Source organism: Eubalaena glacialis, chromosome 5 (assembly GCF_028564815.1).
Source record: "Eubalaena glacialis isolate mEubGla1 chromosome 5, mEubGla1.1.hap2.+ XY, whole genome shotgun sequence".
Taxonomy (NCBI): Eukaryota; Metazoa; Chordata; class Mammalia; order Artiodactyla; family Balaenidae; genus Eubalaena; species Eubalaena glacialis.
Genome location: NC_083720.1, coordinates 107,624,390 through 107,649,388, shown reverse-complemented (window position 1 = coordinate 107,649,388; position 24,999 = coordinate 107,624,390). Strand labels below are relative to the sequence as shown.

The window sequence follows — 24,999 nt, the reverse complement described above, 5'->3', positions numbered from 1 at the left end:
CCATAAATTATCTCATTTAAACCTCTTAACAATGTTATGAGGTAGGTGCTACTATTATCCCATTGCACAGATTAGTAAATTGAAGCTTAAACCAGCTTAATCACTACCTAGTATATCATAGTTATTTGGTAGATGAATCAAGATTCAACCCAAACAATGTAACTCAAAAGCCTACGTTTTTAACCACACTGAAATAAATAAATGCCATGCCTAGGTGACTTCTATAAGCAATAAAAAATTATTCAACAAATAGCAGAATAAAATACTTTATATTAATAACACTATCTTTTGATATAATTTCTAGGAAAGAGCTAAGAGTTCCTAAAAATTTATGAAGACACACAATACCTTCTTATGTGTCTTTTTAAATGCCAAAAGACTTAGATGCTACATAGAAAGTCAGTTATAGATTTGAAGCTGAAATTCAAGTTTCAAGGTTTCTAGTATTATTACTATTATTTTTTTTGGCTGTGCCGTGTGGCATGCGGGATCCCTGACCAAGGATCAAACCCTTGCCCGCTGCATTGGGAGCACAGAACCTTAACCACCGGACCACCAGGGAAGTCCCTCCAGTATTATTTTAAACACGCAATCGGGGTTTTGGCTGCTTCTGGCTCATATACTTTATACTTTTTAATATTTATTTATTTATTTATTTATTTTTGGTGTGCTGGGTCTTAGTTGCGGCACGCGGGATCTTCACTGCAGCATGAGGGATCCTTAGTTGCGGCGTGAGGGATCCTTTTTAGTTGCAGCATGCATACGTCTTAGTTGCGGCATGTGCACTTCTCAGTTGCAGCATGTGAACTCTTAGTTGTGGCATGCATGTGGGATCTAGTTCCCCAAACAGGGATCGAACCCGGGCCACCTGCATTGGGAGCGTGGAGTCTTACCCACTGGACCATCAGGGAAGTCCCCTGGCTCATATACTTTAACAGAGAACAGCAATTGCCTTAGAGATCTCTAGATTTCATTAACTCACAAGTTTCATTAGATATATAAAGTTAGAGCTTACTCTTAAATCGGTAATCAATTTTTGCACATTTAGAGGTCAGACCTCAGGTTATAATTCACTGAAAATCACTTTGTTCTCTAAGTTAAGAAAATCCATCGTGATCTAATACAGTGTCATCTTCATCATGTCCAGAAAAACCCTCCCTACACAAGTGGATCAATATCTGTTGTAGAAAGTCTAGACTAGATTAATTGGGTTAGTGCCTGTTTGGATTTTAGTCATTTTATCAGGAGTGCCAGACTGGCTTCTAAAAATCAATGCTTCCCAGTGTCAAGTTCTAGTACCCAGGGTATGTCAGAGACATTCACTAGTATGGCCAAACTTGAGACTTGGTTATTATTTAAGTAATAATATACTTCAGGATAGAAGTAAAACAAATGGTTCCAAAAAAGTACTAGGAATTTATCACTAAATTCTTTTAACAAAATCTATATAACTGTCTTATTTTTAGGATAGCTATAATAATTATACTTTATCTATAACTCAGCTGCTTACCCCATGTTATAATATCTGTAACTAAAGCCACAGTCATTTGTCATGATTATTAATGAAAAATAGGCAAACAATATTGTCACAAACTTAGTTTAAATCTGTTTTAAAACATTTTTCATAGCTACCCAAAAGTCCTAGGGGTATGCAGGGTAGATGGAAGACTTTTTAAAAAGTAAATTCTTCTGTACAGTATAATTTTAAACTTTTTTCTGTATGTAAATAGAACTTTATTTTAAAGATTAAAATACAAAAAATATTAAACAAAAACTGAAAAAATACAGTACTATAGGATGTTTACAGTAGTGTTCTATGAGTAACAGAAATAAAGGATGCATTAGTGTATGTTCAAAATTGGCTACATACATCACTTTTCTGTGTTCGTTTTTTCAGAAACAACCAAAAACAACTGTATTTTTAAATCTGTTCTAAATAAAATCTGTATCCATGTAATTGCAAACACTGTAGAAAATGGTTTCTGGAGAGAGTTTCAGCCTAGATGAACTAAAGTTTCATTTTTAAAAGTATAGGATACTAAAGATTTTAGTTTGATGTATATTAAATATAAAGCAGTTATATTTTGAGATAGACCTCCAGTATATTGCCAGGAGAACCCTGGCTACAGGCTGGAAAGTCTTGTTTACAAACCAGGTACTGTCCCCAGAGAAAGGAGAACCTAGAGGTGCTTTTGCCTTTTGCTCAGGAAGAAAATACAAGTGTCAGTTTAGAGACTAAGTTCCCAAACTTGCACAGGTTGTGGAATATTTGGGAAGCAAGGTGCAATTTGAATAAGAATATGAAACATCAATATTAGGTTCAAATAATTAAGTTTAAAATGCACTAAATCAGATATATTAGGTTCTAGTAGACATGAAGATAGACAGTACAGATGGAAGAAAAACTTAACTGAGAAAATTATATTTATTAACATAGGTTTTCAATATATTAGGTATTATGGATTGAATTGGGCTCCCCCAAATTCACATTAAAGACCTAACCCCCCATGTGACTGTATTTGGGGCCTTTAAGGTTAAATGATGCCATAATGATGGGGCTATCTGATAGGACTCATGTCCTTTTAAGAGGAAGAGACACCAGGGCTCTCTCACTCTCCTGTGTACAAAGCAAAGGCCGTGTGAGGACACAGAAGGAAGGCAGTTGTCTACAAGCCAGGAAGAGAGGCTTCACCTGAAACCAACCCTGAAAGCATCTTGATCTTGGACTTCCAGCCTCTAGAACTCTGAGAAAATTAATTTCTGTTGTTTAAGCGCCCCTGTCTATGGTATTCTATTACGGCAGCCAGAGGAGACATCAGGAAACAGCCACCATTATTCCTTTCTAACAGGGTAGTGTGGTTTTGCATCTTGAGTAGCTCAGGTGTTTTGGAAAGACCTTCCCATTACCTACCTGAGAATCCAGCCTCTTTGGGTGACATACACATTCATTTTTGCTGTGGCCCCACCTATCTCTCTAAGCCCATTTCTTGTCATTTTGCTGCCCTTACAATATGGAGCTATTTATAGATATCTATTCTACAACTCCATATCTTTCCTCTGCTCTGAATTCCTTTCCCCAATTTATGTACCTGGAAGACTCCCAGCAACCTTCAGCACCCCAGGTAAGGGTCACCTCTTGCTTTGCACTGTCTCCCCCAACTCCTCTAGCCAGTCACCACTCACTCCCTGGCACTAATTGTATCTGTGTTTTCTTAGCACTCAGTGCTTACATGGTAGCCTGTCACAATTATAATTTTGTTTACATGTTTCTCCCAACAGATGTGCAGTTTTTAATAGCAAGGATAATGATGGAGTTTGACTCTCTTTACTGAGTTGAGAAACTCAGAGAAAGTTTCACTAAAATAAATTGAGAGCCTCTTTCTAGGACAGGAGGGACACACATTTCAAGGGTTTTAATACTTTCATTTTAGAAATACTATTAAGAGAGAGGAAAACCAATCCAGATTAAGTTTATTGAACATTTTCAGTTGGCTAGGAATGCTTAGAAGAGTGAATTTTTTTCATTTCATTAGTGATGTTTCCTCCAGTATTATTGAAATAGCCCTCATCAAAATATATGAAGGTCAAGGGCATTCTTATGCTTATAAGTGCCAATACTGAAAACAGTACTTCTGACTGGAAGCAAATCTAAAAAAATGTTGAGGATTTGTGAGCAGGCAAAAGCTTAAACTGAAGGAACACTGGATCAGGAGCAAGGAAATCTGATTTTTCAGTTCATCATCTGCTACTCATTAACAGTATCCCTTGGTTGATACACACACACACACACACACACAGGAGGTGTAGGTACCCTTTTATAGATAAAGGGTACCTACACACACACACGTACCCTTTATCTATAAAATGAGGGGTTTTATAACAACTAAATTTTTTCCCATTTTAACATTTTTCAGGATGTTCAATTGTTCTTCATCGAATTCTTTAGAGTTATTCTATAACATATCACTACAACTAAATTTTTTCCCGTTTTAACATTTTTCAGGATGTTCAATTGTTCTTCATCGAATTCTTTAGAGTTATTCTATAATATATCACTACAGGATTTATTTAATGTGATTTAAACTTCATTATTTTAAATACAGGTTATGATTTTGATACATGAAGCTGAGGATAGTCAGTACTACTGACAGCACATGGTCCTGGCCCAACCCTGCTTGGCTAGAGATATATTTTACTGAATCACTCACCAACTCGTGCAAAAATGTGCTGCAGCACTTACAATGTGTCAGGCATCTATGCTCACTTAAAGAACTCACTTTAAAGTAAGTAATTAATCCATTCATGGGCAAATACATGGTCCTTTCAAATTCCAAAGTGTCCTCTGATATAGGAATTGCTGGGTTTTCATCTGATTCTGTGCTCACATGTCTAAACATCAGTGTAAAAGATTAAAATTTAAAAGTACTATGTCAAAATTCCTGGTGCTTGCACTGTCATAAAACATGATCCAAAAAAAGAATAATAATTCAAAGTTATTCACCCCAAACTATTACTGCTTTATTAACAGCAAATCTTTAACAAGTAATAAGTAGAAGAAAAATTAAGAAACCTTTTTTGGAGGGGGGGGAATGATTGTAGTCTATGTTTGGTTTGTATAAGAATTAGTATTTTCTTGTCAATATAACTACTTTGTTAATTTCAGTCATTATAAGTCTACAAATACTAGTAACATACTAATATCAAAATATTACTTATCTTAGAAATATTATGAATGAAAGTAATTTTCACTTTGAGGCAGAGTTTCATTTGAATTAATCAGAAGTTTTTGCATCTTCTTATTTATATTTCCAACTTTTTGTCAAAATAACTACATTGCACTGAATACTATTTGTGACTGTAGATCTTCTAAGAAATTCCACAGAGGACAGTAGCCAAGGCAATTTGATAATATCCTCTTTTAACAGTTTAGAGGGGTCATGTGCATATTCTCTGACATCTGCAATTTCTCAAATTTTAGAAATATTGAGCTCGAGCTTGACCCATCGTATCTTATCTTCATTACTAGAAGGTACGCTGAGCTCACCAAAGAGTCAAAACGTTTGTTCAGTTTCCTTTCAATTCTCTAGCCACTCAGCCTCTGAAACCTCTGTTTGCTCCCCTAATCCCTTGTTTAGGTTCTAGATGATACCTAATTAATCATTTGATTTGTACCCATTCTGTTTAACAACCCAGCCCACCCAAACCACGCCAGAACAAGAGTTCATAGGATAAAATATTGAATATTACTCATACTTCTGTTTTATTGAACACGGTCCCCCATATCACAGTTTCCATACTGGATCCCCCACGTTCTACATTTTTTCACATTAACCTCAGTTTGGTAAAAATGATTTTATGTTCAGGATAATACCTTACTGTGAGTATTACATAGTTTAAAACAAGGTACAAGAAAAGAACCCTAGAGTAAGAGTTAAGAAACAAAAGACTTTACTCCTTTGCCTCTGATCTCTATATGATGGGGGTCATGTTGCTTCATGTCACTAAGACACAATTTCTTCATCTATAATGATAACCCCCATATTCCTCACTGGTTTGCTGTGATGAAAACAATAGCAGGTATGGAAATGCACTGTAAGTCTCATGATATCAATATGGGATACTTTTATTGATTTATTTATGAGCTCTTTGGCTTAGGCTATATGAACTTGGACCTAACTAGAGGCAAAATATGGCACCACTGTCTGACTTTGGGTAATATGCATTACACCTAAACATTGATTTCATCATACTTAAGTGAGGATAATCCTACCTCACAGGATTATTGTAAGCATTTCATAAGATAGCGTATATATACAAATTCTTAGTCTAATGCTTGGCCCTGGTAAAAATATGCGGAAAAAATAGCAATTTCAAAAAATGAGTAGAGCTTGTAATTTCATTGCTATCTTTATGTAATTTGATTATACTAATGAGAACTTTGTTAAATTATAATGTCTGAGGAATTTAAAATACTAAAGCAGAGCCTTGATCCAAATTCCTAACTAAATTCTTACATTTTAATACAAGGAAAATAGCCTCAAGAACATACTGTTAGGGATGTTTATGTAAACTGATCTAAAACATTTTTTCTCTATTTATATATTTTATAGATGTAGATGAAGGAAAAACACAGAAGTGATACCTCAGTTCCTATCTCCTTTCATTAATTGATAAGCAATGATCACAGCTAAGAAAGCTTACTGTACCTACAGGGAATGATGGAGATTTTCCCTTTCTCTAATTGCAACCCAGAGATTTGTGGCTGAGAAAATAAGTAAACAAGAAAATAAAAGACCAGTAAGAAACCACAAAGAAACATAGAAACTATTCCCAGGGGACTATACTGTGTATGCTGGTTGGATGTGTCAACATTGTCTGGTTTAGCACTACATCCATATTTTATGTGAGTTAGAGTAGAGAGAAGCCCCCACAGAATTGATATTGAAGGTGTCTCAGAAATTACTTAAAATTGCATTTACAGTTTTCCTTAAAATCTTCCAACTTACTTCTGAGAAAAGGAAAGATGTTTTGGCTATAGAATATATCTTCTAGCAGATGTCCATTAACATTTCCACGTGAAGTAAGTTTGCCTGAGGGACTCAGACACTCTGTTACAGCTTCGTAAAAGTCAAAATTAATATGCGACAAGTGTAATTTGTCTCTTGGCCTCAATTAGCAAATTCATCATCTTGAACCAAAGTAAACAATGAGAAAGAGTGTGAAAGATGCCAACGAAAAGAAGGAGACCAGGGAGATTGGGTTGACCTCAGTCTCCATCAGTTTCTAGCAAACCTCTCTACTTCTTAGACTACTAAGCACCACAATGCTTTAATTTTCTCCTACTTACCAAGGGCTTGGTTTCATCTTCGTCTTTGAAATAATAGAGTTGATCTCCTTTGAGCACAAACCAACGGGTATGCCAAGTCTTGACAAAGCCTCCCTGCTTCCTCAGCCACCCACACTTCATGGCATTGTTCCGCCCTTGGCCTTGTTGGGGGTTCTCCATGGAGTCATTGCTCTCCTCCATTACCAAGGTGATGGACTTTCCTATTTAGCAAACAGACAACAACAAAAATAAGGTGCTCTGATATATTCAATTCCCTCTTAAATTACCCCTGTCCCTTAAAAAAAAAAAAAAAGCTGGAGGTAGAGTGAAAAATGTAAATTAACTCACATACCAAATTTCTAGAAGCAGACCACAAACCTGACAACAATATTCCTGGAGAAAACTTGGACAAGTTCCTTGCGTCTTCCCACTCAGCTGTGAGATAATATCCCTTTTTTCCTAAGTAGAATTAAAGAATGGGAAAGTTCTAGAGATAATGGGTTAAGAAGTAATTTGGGGAAGGCAGCTATGCTCACCACTACACCACCAACGCAAGAGGCAATTTCTGAAGACAAACTAAAACCACCAACAAAAACATAACTCTCATGAAAATGGGCCTCTGTGCCTGGTGTGCACTGACTGGGACCTGCTTGTGCAGCCCTGTGATTATTTGAGCAAACTTAGCCTGACACATGTTACAGTTTAAAGGGACTATTTTAAAAACCTCAGTGGAAGACATTTGTTTTACATATGTAAAAATTTCTCAAGATGTCTCTGCTCCCCTTTCCCCCAGAGTATCCCCTTGAGAGTTTCTTTGGCTGGTTAAGAATTAGTGCAGCTGAAAAAGCTTAAGAAAAAAAAAAAAATGAAAAAAAGTCCTGTTTGGCCAGTGAGTCTCTTTCAAACTTCAGGAGTGAGTGGTGTGTTCCAGTCAACTGCATGATGAAGAAAATTTCAAGGTTATTGTGAAGGAATATAAGGTCATACACACTGTCCATAGCAAGCAAATTAATTTATCATACAGGAAATATTAATCTACAGGTGAGAGGCTAAACCACCACAGTAAGACGGTGGCTTTTGGGAGAGCCAGGGGCAAGTGGTTAAGAACAAAAGACATTTTCCTGTCCTGAAGGCTTCCTGCAGGTTCTTGCCAGTGTTTATTCCTAAGCACTTTTTCAGAAAGTGAAAACTACACTCTTACCCTTGTATCTTTCATGAGGATATAAGGATACAGATTAATTAATAAAACATAGATTACTCCTGTTCTGGTATATTCATGCACAAAGCTTCTATTTTTTCAGCAAGATTCCAGAAAACAAGCTGTCTTTCTATCTAGTCTTTATTTTCGCTACTAATTTTTCAATTAATTTATGTGTACATAATCCTAGTTATAAATTCCATGAAGTTTCGACTGTCAGCCCTTGGCTGTTACCTTTCTTCCTTGAAGGTACAGGGTTAAACCTTGGACTTCCGGTTTCTTTGAATTTAGTCCTGCCCTTCCAGTTACAGGGAAGAAGCAGAGCTAAATACTTCTTATTTTGACCATTTCAACCATCCTCTCAGGAGTTTTGCCTCTTCCATTGGCATGCATTCTAATCTAGCTCCATCCTTGCTTTTATCGTCATCTTTCCAACCTACTTTTAAGCTTCAAGTAGGTCACTTGACTGCCGTCTATCTCATTCAATATCCACTTTTTCCTTTCTTATCCTGAAACATCCTTCTGATGAACAGGCCCTCATCTCTACAAAACATCTTGAAACTTCCTTCTCTCCACAGGGCATTCCTATGGCAATCACCGCTCACTGAAGGAAACAGTCTCCCATCGTGTGTGTGCATGGGTGTGACCAGACTGGATCATGCCTGATGCTTCAAGTTTGTTACGCCCTTAGGGCAGGAACTTTCATCTCTTTTCTTTCACAGTACTTGACCTAGTATAAAGAGCCAAGTAAATCTCACTTTAAATGAACAATAAATGCTGTTATCATAATTTAGATAATAAGTATGCTTATCTAGACCACTCTAAATAATCTTTTTTGGTTTCCTGGTGTTTAAATTGTTCACATCTATAAAACTTGCTATTTCATCATTACCTCTTTATTCTTTAACCAAATATATTAACGTATAAAATTGAATAAGCCCTTAAAACAAACATTCCAACATACATCCACTTGCACACACACAAATCTAGAATTCATTGCACAACAACAAATTTTTTCTTTGCAGCCCTTCTTTTTTTCCCTCTCATATTAATGCTTTCCATTAAATTTGAAAAATCTCCTCTAAAATGTTTCAAGGTAAATATCAACCTACCATCAATAATATAAAAAATACAAGTGTCCAATTCCACATTTGTCTACTATCAATCCTCAGTAAAAAAATGTGTGCACATTTGAACATGGTTTATGATTCTTCTTGTATGTGTTGTTTATAAGCCTAGTGAAACCAATGACAGCATCACTCACTGAACTCCTGGCTATAATGCCCAGATTTTCATGACTTCAGAATGCAACAGAAAGTGTTTTAATAGTACTAGTTGTAACAATTCATTAAAACAGAAATGAAAACAGATTGTATGCTATCCCTAAGGGAAAATAATACCACAATTTTTGCTGGTTGAGTAAAGTTAAGTTTTACTAAGATAACCATAATTTTTATAGAGGAGTCTTGATATTTCTTCAAAAATCAAATGCTTCAAATTCTACCCTTCATCTTTAAAATAAGGATGTTGGACTGGATGATTTCCAGCTATGGTCCCTTCTTGCACCCTGAAATCTACCATCTCTGTAATTCCATAAGCATAAGGACACCAGATATCCTCAACACTTAGTACAATGTCTGGCATATGGTGAAGCTCAATCAATGTTTGATGAATTAATAAAATTTGCAATAGGTTTGGTGCTAGATATCTAAAAGTGAACATGATCTCCCTCTGAAACCTGATCTTGCCCAACACCCAATCTTAGTAAAGACTACCATGATATGCCCAGTTGGAAAAAAAAAAAAGTGATCATTTTAGATTCCTGATTCCTCCTCACCCTGAATATCAAATGTACCTGTAAATTCAGAAGATACCTCCAAAAAATATTTCAAATCTATCCAGTTGATTCCATCTCCATCACCACTTTATTACCCAAGCCACCATTGTCTTTGACTGGATGATTCTAATAGCCCTCCAACTGGTCTCATTGCTTCCATTTTTAACCACAAACACAATGAAACATGCTCACACATGTTTCATTCTCCACAAAATAGCCAAAGTGAGCTCTTAAAAATTAAATCAGATAATGATTCTCTACTCTTAAATTTTTGATTGGTTTCCATTGTACTTATTTTAAAATCTAGAGTCTTAACCATGGCATACAAGGTTCTGAATCATCTGACACCCATTTACTGATCTAATCTAATCTCATACCATCATCTCCTCATTTCCCCCCACACCACACACACACACACACACACACACACACTTAAAACCTCTGATGCAGTAACACCAGGTTACTTTCAGTTCTGGAAACACCCAAGCTCCTTTATGCCTGGAGTTCTGATGCTTGCTGATCTCTGCCTAGGCTGCTCTGCCTCATGCTCTTTACCTGGCCCACCTCTTCTCATCCTTTAAGTCTCAGCCTAAAACCTACCTCCTCCAACCACCATTACGAATCACCTAGTGAATTAGCTCCCCTCTTGTTATTCTCTATCACTGAATTCTGTCCTCTGTCTTCCTGACACTTCTCTAAATTGCTGTTTCTTTAGCTGTTTATTGCTGATCACCCTTGCAGGATCCCATATGCTTCAACAGGTCAAGAACTTGCTTCTCCTCACTGCAGTATATCCAGTGCTTACTTGGTAATCAGCAAACAATTGTTGAATCAAGGAATGAAGCTATGTAACCATCACAATAGAATTCCTACAAAGAATATTTTGGAAAGTTGTGAATTTCCATTTAATGTCTTAAAGAAGATGGTCTACCTTAAGAACTTGATTTTTTTTTCCTCCTTTGACACAGGACACTTCAATTAGCATGAAAATTGTTCTTAAACACAATGTTAAAATCATAAAACTTAAGTGAACCTGAAATTGCCCTTTCTGAAGAAATTCAAAACTGCACCTCTTAGCTTTGGCAGGAAATACATGTAATTAATTCTGGTTTCGCATGAAGGAAAGTATGGTTCACTCTCTCAGATTCTCAGAGAATGTTTTAACTAATCTCCACTGGGAAAGTACTTTCCCGTAGTCAGTCAGTGGCAGCTGGGTTGTATATGAGATGCCAGTAGGACCATCGACCTCAGTGTTTAGCAAAGCAACAAAACAGTAACATAAATAAATGGTTACTCTAAACTAAAACAAAAGCAGAATTAAGTTAACTTGTGTATTCACAGCCTTAATGATAGCTACTGTACCATGCCGGAGCCCAAAAAGATCCCATCATTTGATGGGCTAACAGATTTAAATTATTTTCCAGGGATGGAAACTGGTTTGTACATCTACTAGTATAGTACTTTTTTGCAACCAGATGAGCTAGGAACACATGCTGTGAGCATTACATGGTGTGATCAGAAATGAAATTCATGCTCTTAACAGAATTTTCTAGAAGTCCAACAGCCACACACATAGGTATTGATATTTGTAACTTTGTTTCAACAAAGAACTTATAAACAGGCACATAAACAAAGATGTATCTAAATAGAATGCCATATGCCATAGAGTTGCAATGTGTTTGAATTTACCTACAAGATGACAATGTTCAGCAAACACAAGAGAACGGCAAAGGAGGAGGAAGCTAGAGGGAAACAGGAGGAGAGAGAACAACTTAAACAGCGTTCCACCACAATGCCTCCTTTACACTCAATGAACATGTGCTCCCACATATGTGGGACTAGCGGGAGGTGCATTTTTACAGCCAGCATCAGCTCCTTCAGCTCTGGTGGGGAGAGTATCGCACCGCACACACGTGATCCCAGAGCTTCAGAGTACACACGATTTCACACCACATGGCTGCTCAACACAAATAAACTACTCCAGTTGTTTAAAGAACAGTGATCTGTTCTGTTGCTAGGAGAGAAAACAAATACAAAACTGGCAGAGTTGGTAAAATACTGCAATTTGTGAGCAATTTGTGTAACTTTCAAGAGTCATTTTGTTCACATCCAATTGTCACCTTTTGTGTTGACGGTGGAACCTAACTCCTTTGTAAAACGAATGTGATTGCACTGTACATGATGTATAACTACAGAGGGACAAAATTTATCTGAATTCTAACCCTTTTCTTATTAAAAAAAAAAAACTGTTCTGTATCTGTTGCTAACATGCTGGTTTGACAAGCAGTAGTACATTTGATTGAGCTGTATGCCTAAATGCTAGCATATAGCCTTTCTATAGGTAATGGTTCACACCACAAAAACACACACAGGGAATTATATAGTATGTGTGCATATGTGTATGTATTCATTCATATGTGTGAATGCAAGTGTGTGTACACATATATGCATACATGTGTGTATGAACATGCATGTGTGTGTGTATGTGGGTATATACACATTGTGTGTGTCTTCTCCCTAGAGAAGAAAACCCTTAAAGGCAACATATTTGTTAAGATTCTTTTCTCATCTTTTTAAATACTAAGTTCCATGCCACTGGAAGACATGTAAAGATATTCCTGCTGATCTGACATTCTTTGATGAAGCAAAGAACATAAAAGAGCTTTGCCATACGAGGTTCACTGAACAAACTGGTCATGGTATACTACTGTCAACCTATGAAATTATATTTTTATTTTTATTATTTACCAGAACATTTCTTTAATAACTGCAATTATTTACCTGATTAGAACCTAAAACTCTTTTAAAATTCTAAATATTTAAATAATTTCAGGCCTGATTTCTCTCTCTCTCTCTCTTTCCCCAAGCAGGCAGTAAGGAAAGGCCATATGAACACACAGCGAGAAGGTGGCCATCTGCAAGCCAGGAAGAAAGCTTTACCAGAACGTGGCCATGCTAGTGCCTTGATCTCAGACTTCCAGCCTCCAGAACTGTGAGAAAATAAATTTCTGTTGTTTCAGTCATCCAGTCTATCATATTTTGTTATGGCAGCCAGAGCAGACTAAGACAATGTACGTTTACAAAAAATGTGCACGAAAATATTTAAAGAATTACATCTTAGTAGCCTAAGTAACCGCTAACTAAAGAAAACTGATGAGTGAAAAACAGTGCACTTTCTGTACCTCACTCTCTACCACACCACCTCTCCACTGGAAGAATGAATCAAACTGTGATACCTACAAGGGAATCAGCATTCTAGATCCCATATTGCAGTGGATCTAGTGGAGACTGTTTTAACTCCAAGATAAATTCCAGGAGGCCAAATCTGTTTTCAGGAAGCAATCGAATTTTTAAAAACACTTTGAAAGGGTTTTCCACACTTGGGTGTTCTCACTGTGTGATTAACTTCTATTCATCCTTCAGCTCCTCTACGAAGGCTTCCCTAGAGCCACTGCCATCCCCAGTCTGGATGTTCCCCTTCCACAAGCTCCCATGTCACTCTGAACAGAGCCTTTGTCACATGTGGCCATATGCTTATTACTGTTCAGTCTTCTACACCAAAACTCTTGGAAGATATGGGCTCCCTGAACCCTCCACACCAGCAAATACTAAATACTCAAAGGTTTGTTGAATAAATGGAAGGGAATGAGGAATGAATGAATAAACAAATGCATCGGTCAGTCTTGGGGGCCTAAGAGAATGGACCTCAGAGGCCTCAAGGCTCCCCAGAGTGCAGTGCAAAAATCCTAAACCATTTGATGTTATAGACACCAATGAAAGGACTTCAGCCCAAATTCTCCCATCTAAATACAACCCTTTAAGTTTTTAGTGGCTTTAAAGCTAACCCAAACTTCAGAAACTGTTGAGCAAAGAGAACTCCCATTTGCCTCACTGGAATTATAACTCGAGTTAAAAATAAAGAAACATTTCTTCTTAAAACTGAAGAGTTTAAGTGTGAAGAAAACAGGAGAACTGAATAATGTACAACAGTCATGAATGCAAAGTTTAAAATAGTCATCAGAAGAGCATACCTGGGGAAAATTTAACAGTAATAATGTTGTAAATGTGCAGTTATTTTCCTGAAGAAACACTAAATATCCTGTTCCTTGATTCATTTGAAATTAAGTTGTCCAAAACAACAGAGAATACACAATAATAGAAAATTATGTACCTGTTGGGATGGATCAGGAATGTCAATCTACATTTTATATTTTAATATAAAATATAAAATACTTCCATATTCATTTGGTAAGAAATCAAAATGAATTAATGGGATGAACCATTTGAAAAAAAGTTTAAATATTTACTTTGTTTTTGTTGTATGTTTAATGCCTCAGACTTTGTAGAGAGAATCTGCTCCTTCTTAAGGAGGTTTTTAATTCAACAGGGAGAAAAGTATTTTAATATATATTTAGTTGTGTTCCCCCACCACCACATCAGTATCTGAGGGATTAGTAAAAAAAAGAAAACCACTGGAATTCCCAAGGCTGATAACCTGAGTAGAAATAAAAATCAAATCAAAACAAATGCTTTACCATTGATGGAATTGAGAGAAATGACAGATACGTGGCAAGTGTGCAGCTACTCTTAAGCTCATGACAGACATTATTAATTAATCACAGTTCTCCTTCCTGAGGGACCTAGATGCACCTCCAGATGGCTTCTCAATACAGCACTCCAGACAGTCACAACAAATCAATCATATGTGAACAGGAGAGAGAGACTCTTTGTTACTTTGATTCTGTAAATAAACCAAGAACTGAAAATATCCCCCTAACAGAAAATAGAAACTCAGGTGTTCCCCGAGAGAGAATGTCATTTGAAATGAGAAAAGAAAAGAAAATCAACTTATTTTTTTTTCTTTTTAAATTGAGGTATAAATGACATAACATTATATTAGTTTCAGGTGTACAAAATAACTAATATTTGAATATATTGCAAAACAATCACCACAAGAAGTCAACTTAGTATCAATCACCATATATAGTTACAAATTTATTTTCTTGTGATGAGAACTATCAAGATCCACTCTCCTGGCTACTAGCAAATATGCAATACAGTATCATTAACTATAGTCACCATGCTGTACATCACATAAAAATACGAAACGCTTCTCGAATTTGCAGGGGCCATGCTTATCTTCTCTGTAGTATTCCAATTTTAGTAAACATGCTGCCAAGGCAAGCAGGAAAGTCAACTTCTTTTAATGGAAAAAACTAATAGTTTGCTGAGAGCTCTAAGATGGCAACTATCATTGCATCATATGGCCACAAAGAACAAAGCAAACGGATCTGAAGCAGGGAAAAGGAAATAGGAGTTGAATGTCCCTTGTTCTATATTAATTAACCCCATCTATGACTAGACCCTTAAAAATAGGATCAGAAAGCAGATTTTATAAACAACTCAATTTTTAAGTTCTTGTGTGTCTTTCCCCTCCCTCCTAGTTCATTTTTCATTGGTAAAACTTTATTTTGAAAAGCTGTCTCAAGGAACAAAGAAAAGAGACTTTCCACCTAAATCTGAAAATTAATGGGATTATAGTACCTAGAGGATGGGGCAGCAATGGCAGCCATGAAGGGGAGCTTTTCTACACAGTGGGCAGAGTGAAGAGAGCAAAACTGAAGCAAGTGGAATGCTGAGGAAGACAGTCAGGCTAAGGTGGGAAGGACCTTCCCAGCTGGGTCCTCCTCTCATAACAGGAAAATAACCTCTGGGCCTGTCATTTAAAGAGGTCTTCCATCTCTATCCCCTGATGGTCACATTTTTATACTTAGACAAAAGCCTGTCTAAAATACTACTTTTGATGTCAGATTTCTTTAGTGAATCCAACCCAGGAAAGTCAGTTATGCTGTCGATTACATTATCATTTCAAGGCTCTCTATGGGGCCAGCTTTTTACTCAACCACACTTCAAAGAAAATATTATACAAGTAGGTAACTTTGGCTGAGATAGTCATTTGCCTACAATGAACTCTCAAGTATTCTCCTTCAAATGCAAGCCTCGAGGTGCTTAATGATTTCCAATGAGAACCACTTCTTTTATTGTCAATTAATCCTGTGGGTTGAACATCATCAGCCTTGCTTTAAAGCTCTGGAAAATTATGGGCACTCTAAATATATAAATCTTGTCCTAATCACTGAACCACGGTTACTCTCCCAATGATTTATTATACTGAGGTATTGACAATCCAATTTTTTCATTATAATTTGAGGAAAGTGGGGACAGGTCAAAATGAAAAAATCTGACTGCTCTTCCACTTCATTCGGCATCATTCACATTATGATGGACTTTGATGTGTTAAACTTTAATCATTTAATCATATAATTTGCATACATTTTAGTTCTTCAAAGTATCTAATTAATTCACACTTCAGTTTTAGATGAGCAGAATAGAAATCTAGCTTTACTGCACCTGAATATATTTAATTAAGAGTTCCATGAAAGATAAATAAATCCCATATATAAAGAGCCATTTTTTAAATTTAATTTTTAATTTTATACATTGTAAAAAGCCATGTTTTAAAAATAGGAATCTTGGTGGGACATATAATATTTGGAATGTCCAGCAACCTATCCTTGGGGAACCCTCTCTCCCTCATTCCATGTTGTTTCTGATGGTAGCACCATCCCTCTGCCATAGGGTGGGCCTGGACTTGATTACGCCTAGGTTCTGAGCTCCCAAGCAACAGTGACCAGCCTAGGAAGAGGGCATGTGACTGAAGCAGTGCCAAGTAGAGTCCTTCTTTAGGACAACTGTAGTGACGCTGGAAGAATGAGCATCTGTGATGAATGAGGCTGACAGCATTCATCTCCCCTGGCCTGTAGAGGAAAGTGGTCTGCACAATGAAGTGATGCAGAGATAAGCAGATATGAGAAAAGACTACAGAGAGCCCTGGAATATCCATCCTAGTTCTAGCTCCTGAACTCCTGGCCTTTGTGTATCTTCCTTTGATCCTATGAAATACATCTTACTCTGCCCGGCAAAGTGAGCAAATAAATTCCCATTTGCTTAATCTAGCTTGAGTTGGTTTTAATCACTTGCTACCCCAAAAGTTTTTCTTAATATCCAGGAAAAACACAATGAAAATATGTGTGGGAAAAATTTCTTTAAAATAATGAAAATCTAGGCTTACAACACACAGAGCTTCCCCTACCTTGCATCATACACAAAAATTAATTCAATATGGATATTAGACCTAAATTTAAAAGCTAACACTTCCTGAAGAAAACATAGGAGAATAAATGCACAACCTGGGATGAAAAAGTTATTTTTTAGAAAGGATATATAAAGTAATAATCATAAAAATTTATAATTTAGAAATTATTAAAAGTAAAAACTTCTGTTCATCAAAAGACATCATTTAAAAAAAGGAATAGGCAAGCCAGACATTGTTTGAAAATATTTGCAAAACATATATCTGCCAAGAGACTTACATCCATAATATATAAAGGATTTCTACAACTCACTAATAAACAGACCAAAAAAAAAAAATCTTTAGAAAATGAAAATAAATTAAATAAACCCTTTACAAAGGAAGATATAGAAATGTCCAATAATCTCACAGAAAAGTCCCAACACCATTAGTCATCAGAGAAACGTATATTAAAATCACAGTAAGATACCATTACATAAACATTTGAATGGCTAAAGTTAAAAACAGTTGACAACATCAAGTGTTGGTGAGGATATGGAGCAACCAGAATTTTCAGACATTGCTGGTAAGAGCATAAATGGTACAACCACTTTGACAGAAGGTTTGGTAATTTCTTATGAAATTAAACACATCTTTACCTATGATTTTACCAATTCCAATCAAAGATGTTTAACCAAGAGAAATGGAATCCATATGGTCACAAAAATATTTGAACGAAAATATCCATAGTGGTTTTATTTATATTAGCCTCAACTAGAAATCACTCGATGCCCATCAACAAGTGAGTAGATAAACAAATTGTGGCATAAACATACAGTGAAATACTCCTTAGCAATAACAAGAAACAAACTATACAAGATGAATTCCATAGTTATTATAATGAGTAAACAAAACCAGATACAAGAATATACACTTCATGATTCCATTCATATTAAGTTCTAGAATAGGCCAAACCAGTCTATGATGATAGAAATAAGAAAAATGGCTACTATGGAGTGGGTGGGAAGGGGCACAGGGGATTTTCTAAAGTGATGGAAATGCCTTATGTCTTTATGGGATATGAGTTATATGGGTACAGACATCTGTCTAAACTCATGAACTGTACATTTGAGATTTATGCACAAGCTATGTTGTTCTAATAAATCTTACCCCTAAAATAAACTGAAAATATTGAATTCTAGTTAGTGGGATTGCTTTTTGCTATGAAATGGATTAGCAATTCTGAAATTACCTTCTGAGTATTCCAAGTTGAGTAAATAAATATGTATGTTGAATGCAATAGGCAGCCAGGTTTCTCACTGTTGGAAAAGGAAGTTACAAACATGGAAATGGAAAGATGAGAATATATCCTGTGTTTGAGATAGAATTAGAGATATCAGCATGAACTCGTGGTTTTTATTTTTTTAATAAAAATTATATATATTTATGGTGTAGACCATGATGATTTGGTATACATATACATGGTGAAAAGATGACTACGGTCAAGCTATTAATATACCATCTCCTCACATGGTTATCATTTTTTTGTGTGTGATGTGAGCACCTGAAATCTACTCTATTAGCAAATTTCCAGTATTTGATAAAGTATTATTAACTACAATCATCATGTTGTAGCTTAGATCTCTAGACTTATTCATCCTGCTTAACTGCAACTTTGTACCCTTTAACCAACATCTCATGATTTTTAATAGATAGGTACACAGATACAGAAATAAATATAGACATATATTTACTAATGCTGCTCACTGAGAGAACCCTGAAGTAATGACACACCAGGAGCGAACAATGAATGAGTACACCTAGCATCCAGATCTTGACTTCTAAACACCATTTACTTGGAAATAGAATCATGGTCACTTGGATAAAAAAAGATTGATTCCAGGGCCTCACCAGGAAAAGCAAAAGGTGATGCTAGAATAACATGTGCTGGAAAGTAAGGAAATTCTCAAGAATGATGGAAGAATATTGAAAGGACACAGAGGCTAGTTTGAAGTGGTTTTCAATGGACAAATATGGGACAATTTGAAGATAAGAATAAATAATGATAGTATTAGATCATACCCATAGAATAAAACAAGAATACATGAGTTCTACTGATATAATAAACAAACAAGCAAACAAATAAACAAATGGAAGATGTGAGAAAGCTCTTCCTTTCAGTAGAATGTCAACTAATAAATATGGAAGCAATAATGAAGTTACAAATTATCAATGAATGCAAAACTTAGTGGGTAAATGTTTGGTGGGGAAGACATATTTACATAATCTCAAAGTACCTTTCCACAAATTAATCCTAATTTAGAAAGGGTAAAATAGTAACTTTACTGTGAAGAAACCTGGCAGACCCAATGCGACCAGAGTTTACATCATCAATGTTGGAATTAATTGACATCATGGGCCTCTTGATGGGATGCTCTGAGAAGGACACATTATCACTTCTGTGGTGGCCCTGCCAAAAATGCATAACCTAAACCTAATCATGAGGAAACATCGCACAGACAAAAATTGAGGTACATTCAAAAAAATAACTGTTCTGCATTCTTCAAAAATCTCAAGGTCAAAAAAGACAAAATGGTTAAGGAACTGTTCCAAATGAAAGTACACTAAAGAGACATGATAACTCAACAGAATGCTTGACCCCGGCTTGCATCCTGAGCCAAAACAAAACGGAGAAAGGGGACATTATTGGGAAAATTGATAAAACTTAAATATAAACTGTGGATTAGATAATATTTTATCAATGTTAAATTTTCTCATTTTGATCATTGATAATTATGTTATCAAGGCAGTTATGTGACTTGTTTTTAGGAAATACACATTCAAGTATTTAAAAGAGATAGATGTCTTCAATTTATTTTCAAACAATTCAGAAAAAATCATAAATAAACATATATATAAACACATATATAAACGAATGATAAACGAAACAGAATGTAAATAATTGGGAATCTGGGTTAAGGGTGTTAGAAGTTCCTAGTACTATTCTTATAACTTTTCTGTAAATGAGAAAGTATATCAAAACAAAAAGTTATACAACACATATGCTTCACTGTATGCTGGCTCAAATGAGAATCAAATTTTGTTTTTCATTTAGCCACCATGAGTAAGTCTCAAGTATGTTACTGTAATTGAAAAGGTACTACAGCAGGGCAAAAAACCTGTACTCAGAAAACTATAAGATACTGATGAAAGAAATCAAAGATTACACAAACAGATGGAGAGATATACCATGTTCTTGGAATGGAAGAGTCAATATTGTGAAAATGACTATTCTAACCAAAGCATTCTACAGATTCAATGCAATCCCTATCAAATTATCAATGGCATTTTTCACAGGATTAGAACAAAATAATCTTTCAATTTGTGTGGAAACACAAAAGACCCCAAATAGGCAAAGCAATCTTGAGAAAGAAAAACGGAGCTGGAGGAATAAGGCTCCCAGACTTCAGACTATACTACAAAGCTACAGTAATCAAAACAGTATGGTACTGGCACAAAAACAGAAATATAGATCAATGGAACAGGATAGAAAGCTCAGAGATAAACCCATGCACCTATGGTCACCTAATCTATGACAAAGGAGGCAAGAATATACAGTGGAGAAAAAACAGTCTCTTCAATAAGTAGTGCTGGGGAAACTGGACAGCTACATGTAAAAGAATGAAATTAGAACACTCCCTAACACCATACACAAAAATAAACTCAAAATGGATTAAAGATCTAAATATAAGGCCAGACACTCTAAAACTCTAAGAGTAAAACATAGGCAGAACACTCTTTGATATAAATTGCAGCAGGATCTTTTTTTGATCCACCTCCTAGAGTAATAAAAATAAAAGCAAAAATGAACAAATGGGATCTAGTTAAACTTAAAAGCTTTTGCACAGCAAAGGAAACCATAAACAAAACAAAAAGACAACCCTCAGAATGGGAGAAAATATTTGCAAATGAAGCAACTGACAAAGGATTAATCTCCAAAATATACAAACAGCCCATACAATTCAATATCAAAAAACAAATAACCCAATTAAACAATGGGGGGAAGATCTAAATAGACATTTCTCCAAAGAAGACATACAGATGGCCAAAAAGCACATGAAAAGATGCTCAACATCACTAATTATTAGAGAAATGCAAATCAAAACTACAATGGGTATCACCTCACACTGGTCAGAATGGCCATCATCAAAAAATCTATAAACAATAAATACTAGAGAGGGTGTGGAGAAAAGGGAACCCTCCTACACTGTTGGTGGAAATGTAAATTGGTACAGCCACTATGGAGAACGGTATGAAGGTTCCTTAAAAACCAAAAATAGAACCATCATATGACCCAGCAATCCCACTCCTAGGTGTATACCTGGAGAAAACCATAATTCAAAATGATACATGTACCCCAATGTTCACTGCAGCACTATTACAATAGCCAGGACACGTAAATGTCCATCAACAGGGGAATGGATGAAGAAGATATGGCACATATATACAATGGAATATTACTCAGGCATAAAAAAAGAACAAAATAATGCCATTTGCAGCAACATGGATGGACCTAGAGATTCTCATGCTGAGTGGAGTCAGTCAGACACAGAAAGACAAATATCATATGATATCTCTTTACATGTGGAATCTAAAAAAAAAGGGTACAAATGAACTTATTTACAAAACAGAAGTAGAGTCACGGATGTAGAAAACAAACTTATGGTTACCAGGGGATGGGGGGGAGGGATAAACTGGGAGATTGGGATTGACATATACACACTACAATATATAAAATAGATAACTAATAAGAGCCTGTTGTATAGCATAGGGAAATCTACTCAATACTCTGCAATGGACTATATGGGAAAAGAATCTAAAAAAAAAAAAAAAAAAAGAGTGGATATATGTATACGTATAACTGATTCACTTTGCTGTATACATGAAACGAACACAACATTGTAAATCAACTCTACTCCAATAAAAATTAAAAGAAAAGAAAACGTACAACACTAAAAGTTAGTAAACATGGTTTTGGACTTAAATAGCTACCTGACCTTAAGAAAAGCCTTTGATTTTCTTGGTCTCAGTCCTCTGAGCCCCCAAATAAAGAGGTTGAATGAACTATTTGAAATCTAAGATTTCTGTTAATTCTACAATGTTGTGATTCTTAGAAATGGTCTTTTAACAGCATCGTACCTCTAGAGGTAACATGATTAGTAGGAAAATTTTTCTAGTTCAGTTACAGCTAAGACTTCTAAAGGAAAAAGGACAGTAAATAGAGTAGAAGTCTTGTTCTATTCCCGGCCCTCTTTATTGAATTGCTATGCCATTTTAGCATCCTATCATTTTATTTTTTGAAAATGTTATGCCTTAATTTAGAAGACTATAAAAACAACTACCACTGAAAATCTGTATGACATTTTCTTTGCTTTTATATAGAAATATGATTTTACTTGTTTAATAAATAATATTGATATATAGTGTTTACTATACACTCATTATTCTAAGCAATATATATGTGTACATATGTATTTGTGTATATGTGCTTGTGTGTGTATATATACTCATTTAATCCTCAAAACAATTCTATGAAGTAAGTATGATTATTATTTCCACTTTACAGATAGGGAAACTAAGGTACCAAAAGGTACCTACAGTCCTACCGCTAATAAGTGGCTCTTTAAAAACAACCATGCATTCAAACCTAGGCAGTGTGGCTGCAGAGACTGTGTCTTAATCACAATTCTACATTTCCTCTCAAATATTACACAGAAATAAACTCTAGCATAGAATAGCATGCACATTTTAATAAGTCCATGAGTAAAAGTGATGTGAGTCATAAAACTATTTATGTCATAAGAATAAATATATATATGTTTTATGTGTATATATACATATATACACACAAAGGAGAAGCAAATTCTGTTCTTCAAATATGTATACGTGTGTGTGTGTGTGTGTGTGTATATATATATATATATATATATATATATATATATAAAGAGAAGGCTCATTTTCCAGATCTATCACTAATATATTCTCACCTTGATATTTATGCACATATATTTCATTTTGAGTTTTTACTTTTAAAATTCTAATACTGGACAGACTCTTCCATGTGAACCATTTGCCACATTGACTTGTTGCTCTTTCCCCTTCAGCAGCTTGAAAGCAGTCAAGTGAAAAGCTCAGAAACTGCTGGTTGTCCGTTCTTTGCAGAGGGCAGCAAATAAAGCCCTGCCGTGCTGCAGCACACTTGACACTCTTAACCCAAGGAAAAAAGAATGAGGCTCGTGTGCTTGGTACTTTATGAGAAAATTAGCAGTGAAAAGGACAAGTTCCTTTTTGCCTTAAAAAAAGAAACTATGGAGCACTGTGTCATTTCAGTTGGAAAAGTACAAAGTTATAAGTCCTAAAAATTTTATTACAGCTTGACTTACACCTGTTCCCTCACTGCAGGTGCCAATATCTGTAGTCACCTGCTTAGCTCAGTAAGGCCTCCCTAGACGCTGGAAAATTACTCATGCTAATCTCAAACTCACCTTTCATGAGATCTAGATTGGGTGAAAAAACAAAGCTGAAAGACCTAAGTAAGTATACTTTTAAATGGCAATGGAATTATCTGAGAGAGAGAAAAGCTAGGAGTGACAACAGTAAGAATTGGAACCCATAATGTTTTAACACGTCTGACATATTACCTTGCAAAAAATAATAATAATCACCAATATTTATACATAAGGCTTCTCATAAATTTCATATAATCTGAATTCCATACATTCCTTATAATCCATATAATTCCTGACAGAACCCTTAAAAAGCAGGACTGATGTCCCTGTTATATGTAGGATCCAAATGGCTAAGGTGACTTGCTCAAGCCATAAACCTAGCAAATATCTGAGCAGGTATTTTTTTAAGAAGATGCTGTTTTAAAAGAAGATGTTCTTTTTTCCTTTTTTTCCCACCAAACTACACTGCTTCATACTTACAACATCACCTTACACAGACCACACTGTATACTTACTAGCATTCCCCAAAACTGAAGGGACAAACACTGTAATGACAGGACAAAGAGTGAGCACTTAAATATTTATTACATCATAGCTTAATATTGTTATAAAAAATGTATAAGACAAAATTAACAGACTATTGAGGAAATATTCTAACAGTATTTATTTTTCATAGAGCTGCTTTAGAATTTTAAGAATTTAAACATAAAATGGAGATATTACATAAAGGGTCACTTATAAAAATTCAAGTATTAGCACAACTTCAATTACAATCTTAGAGTGAAAAAATAAAACATGTTTTAAGGCTTGCAGAAAAATTCTTCTTTCCAACATGGTTGTGAAATGTAACACTCGGGTTAATTAAATATGAAGTCCAGTAATGTCTTTTATAACATGAACAGATGGCCAATTTCCAATTAATTAGAAAAATAATCATAATTATCATCAAAACTATAATAAACACAATTCAGTCTTGCTTTGCCATTCAGAATCTTGTAATACTATAAAGGTCATTTACCAGGATTTTTATCATTAACAGATCGCTAAATAATCCAGATTCAATCATCATTTTTCTGCTGCCCAGCTAAACCAACAGTTAATGATGGTATTTTTCCTGCTCCCACAGCTAAACTATTCTTTTTTCCTATCCTCCCTCCCCATTCTCTCTATCCTAACTAGCTTTGTTCTACTCTCACCACCACCCCTTTGCCTCACACCTATATGATGAATTCATTCTTTGACGTTTCTAAGGGCCCCTCTCTTAGTGCTACTGCCAGACTGATCATTCTTAAACATGTATTTTATACAGTCCAGAACCTTCAAAAGCTTCCAACTGTATAGCACATTATGTTTAAATTTAGTATCATTTTCAAAGTGTCATAATCTAACCCAGTTTACCTTTCCAATTTATTGTTCATTACTCCCCCAATAAGCACCTGTGAAGCAGTCGTCCAAATCTGTGTCTCAATTTAACACAAACACACAGTGCTTATTCTT

The 24,999-nt window shown here is 35.5% G+C and overlaps 1 protein-coding gene and 1 pseudogene across 4 annotated transcripts in view; both read right to left on the bottom strand.

Annotated features, from left to right (window-relative positions):
* ARHGAP24 (Rho GTPase activating protein 24) overlaps nt 1–24,999 on the bottom strand; it is a 521,847-nt gene that overhangs the window by 420,734 nt on the left and 76,114 nt on the right. For all 4 annotated transcript variants that reach the window (XR_009701126.1, XM_061192471.1, XM_061192470.1 and 1 more), the window contains exon 2: nt 6,848–7,047. Coding sequence is in view for 3 of the 4 variants with exons in the window: in XM_061192470.1 (XP_061048453.1) it covers nt 6,848–7,047 (200 nt within the window). In the remaining variant the exon portion in view is untranslated. The remainder of the gene's footprint in view (nt 1–6,847; nt 7,048–24,999) is intronic.
* LOC133092874 (U6 spliceosomal RNA) lies at nt 14,958–15,049 on the bottom strand (annotated as a pseudogene).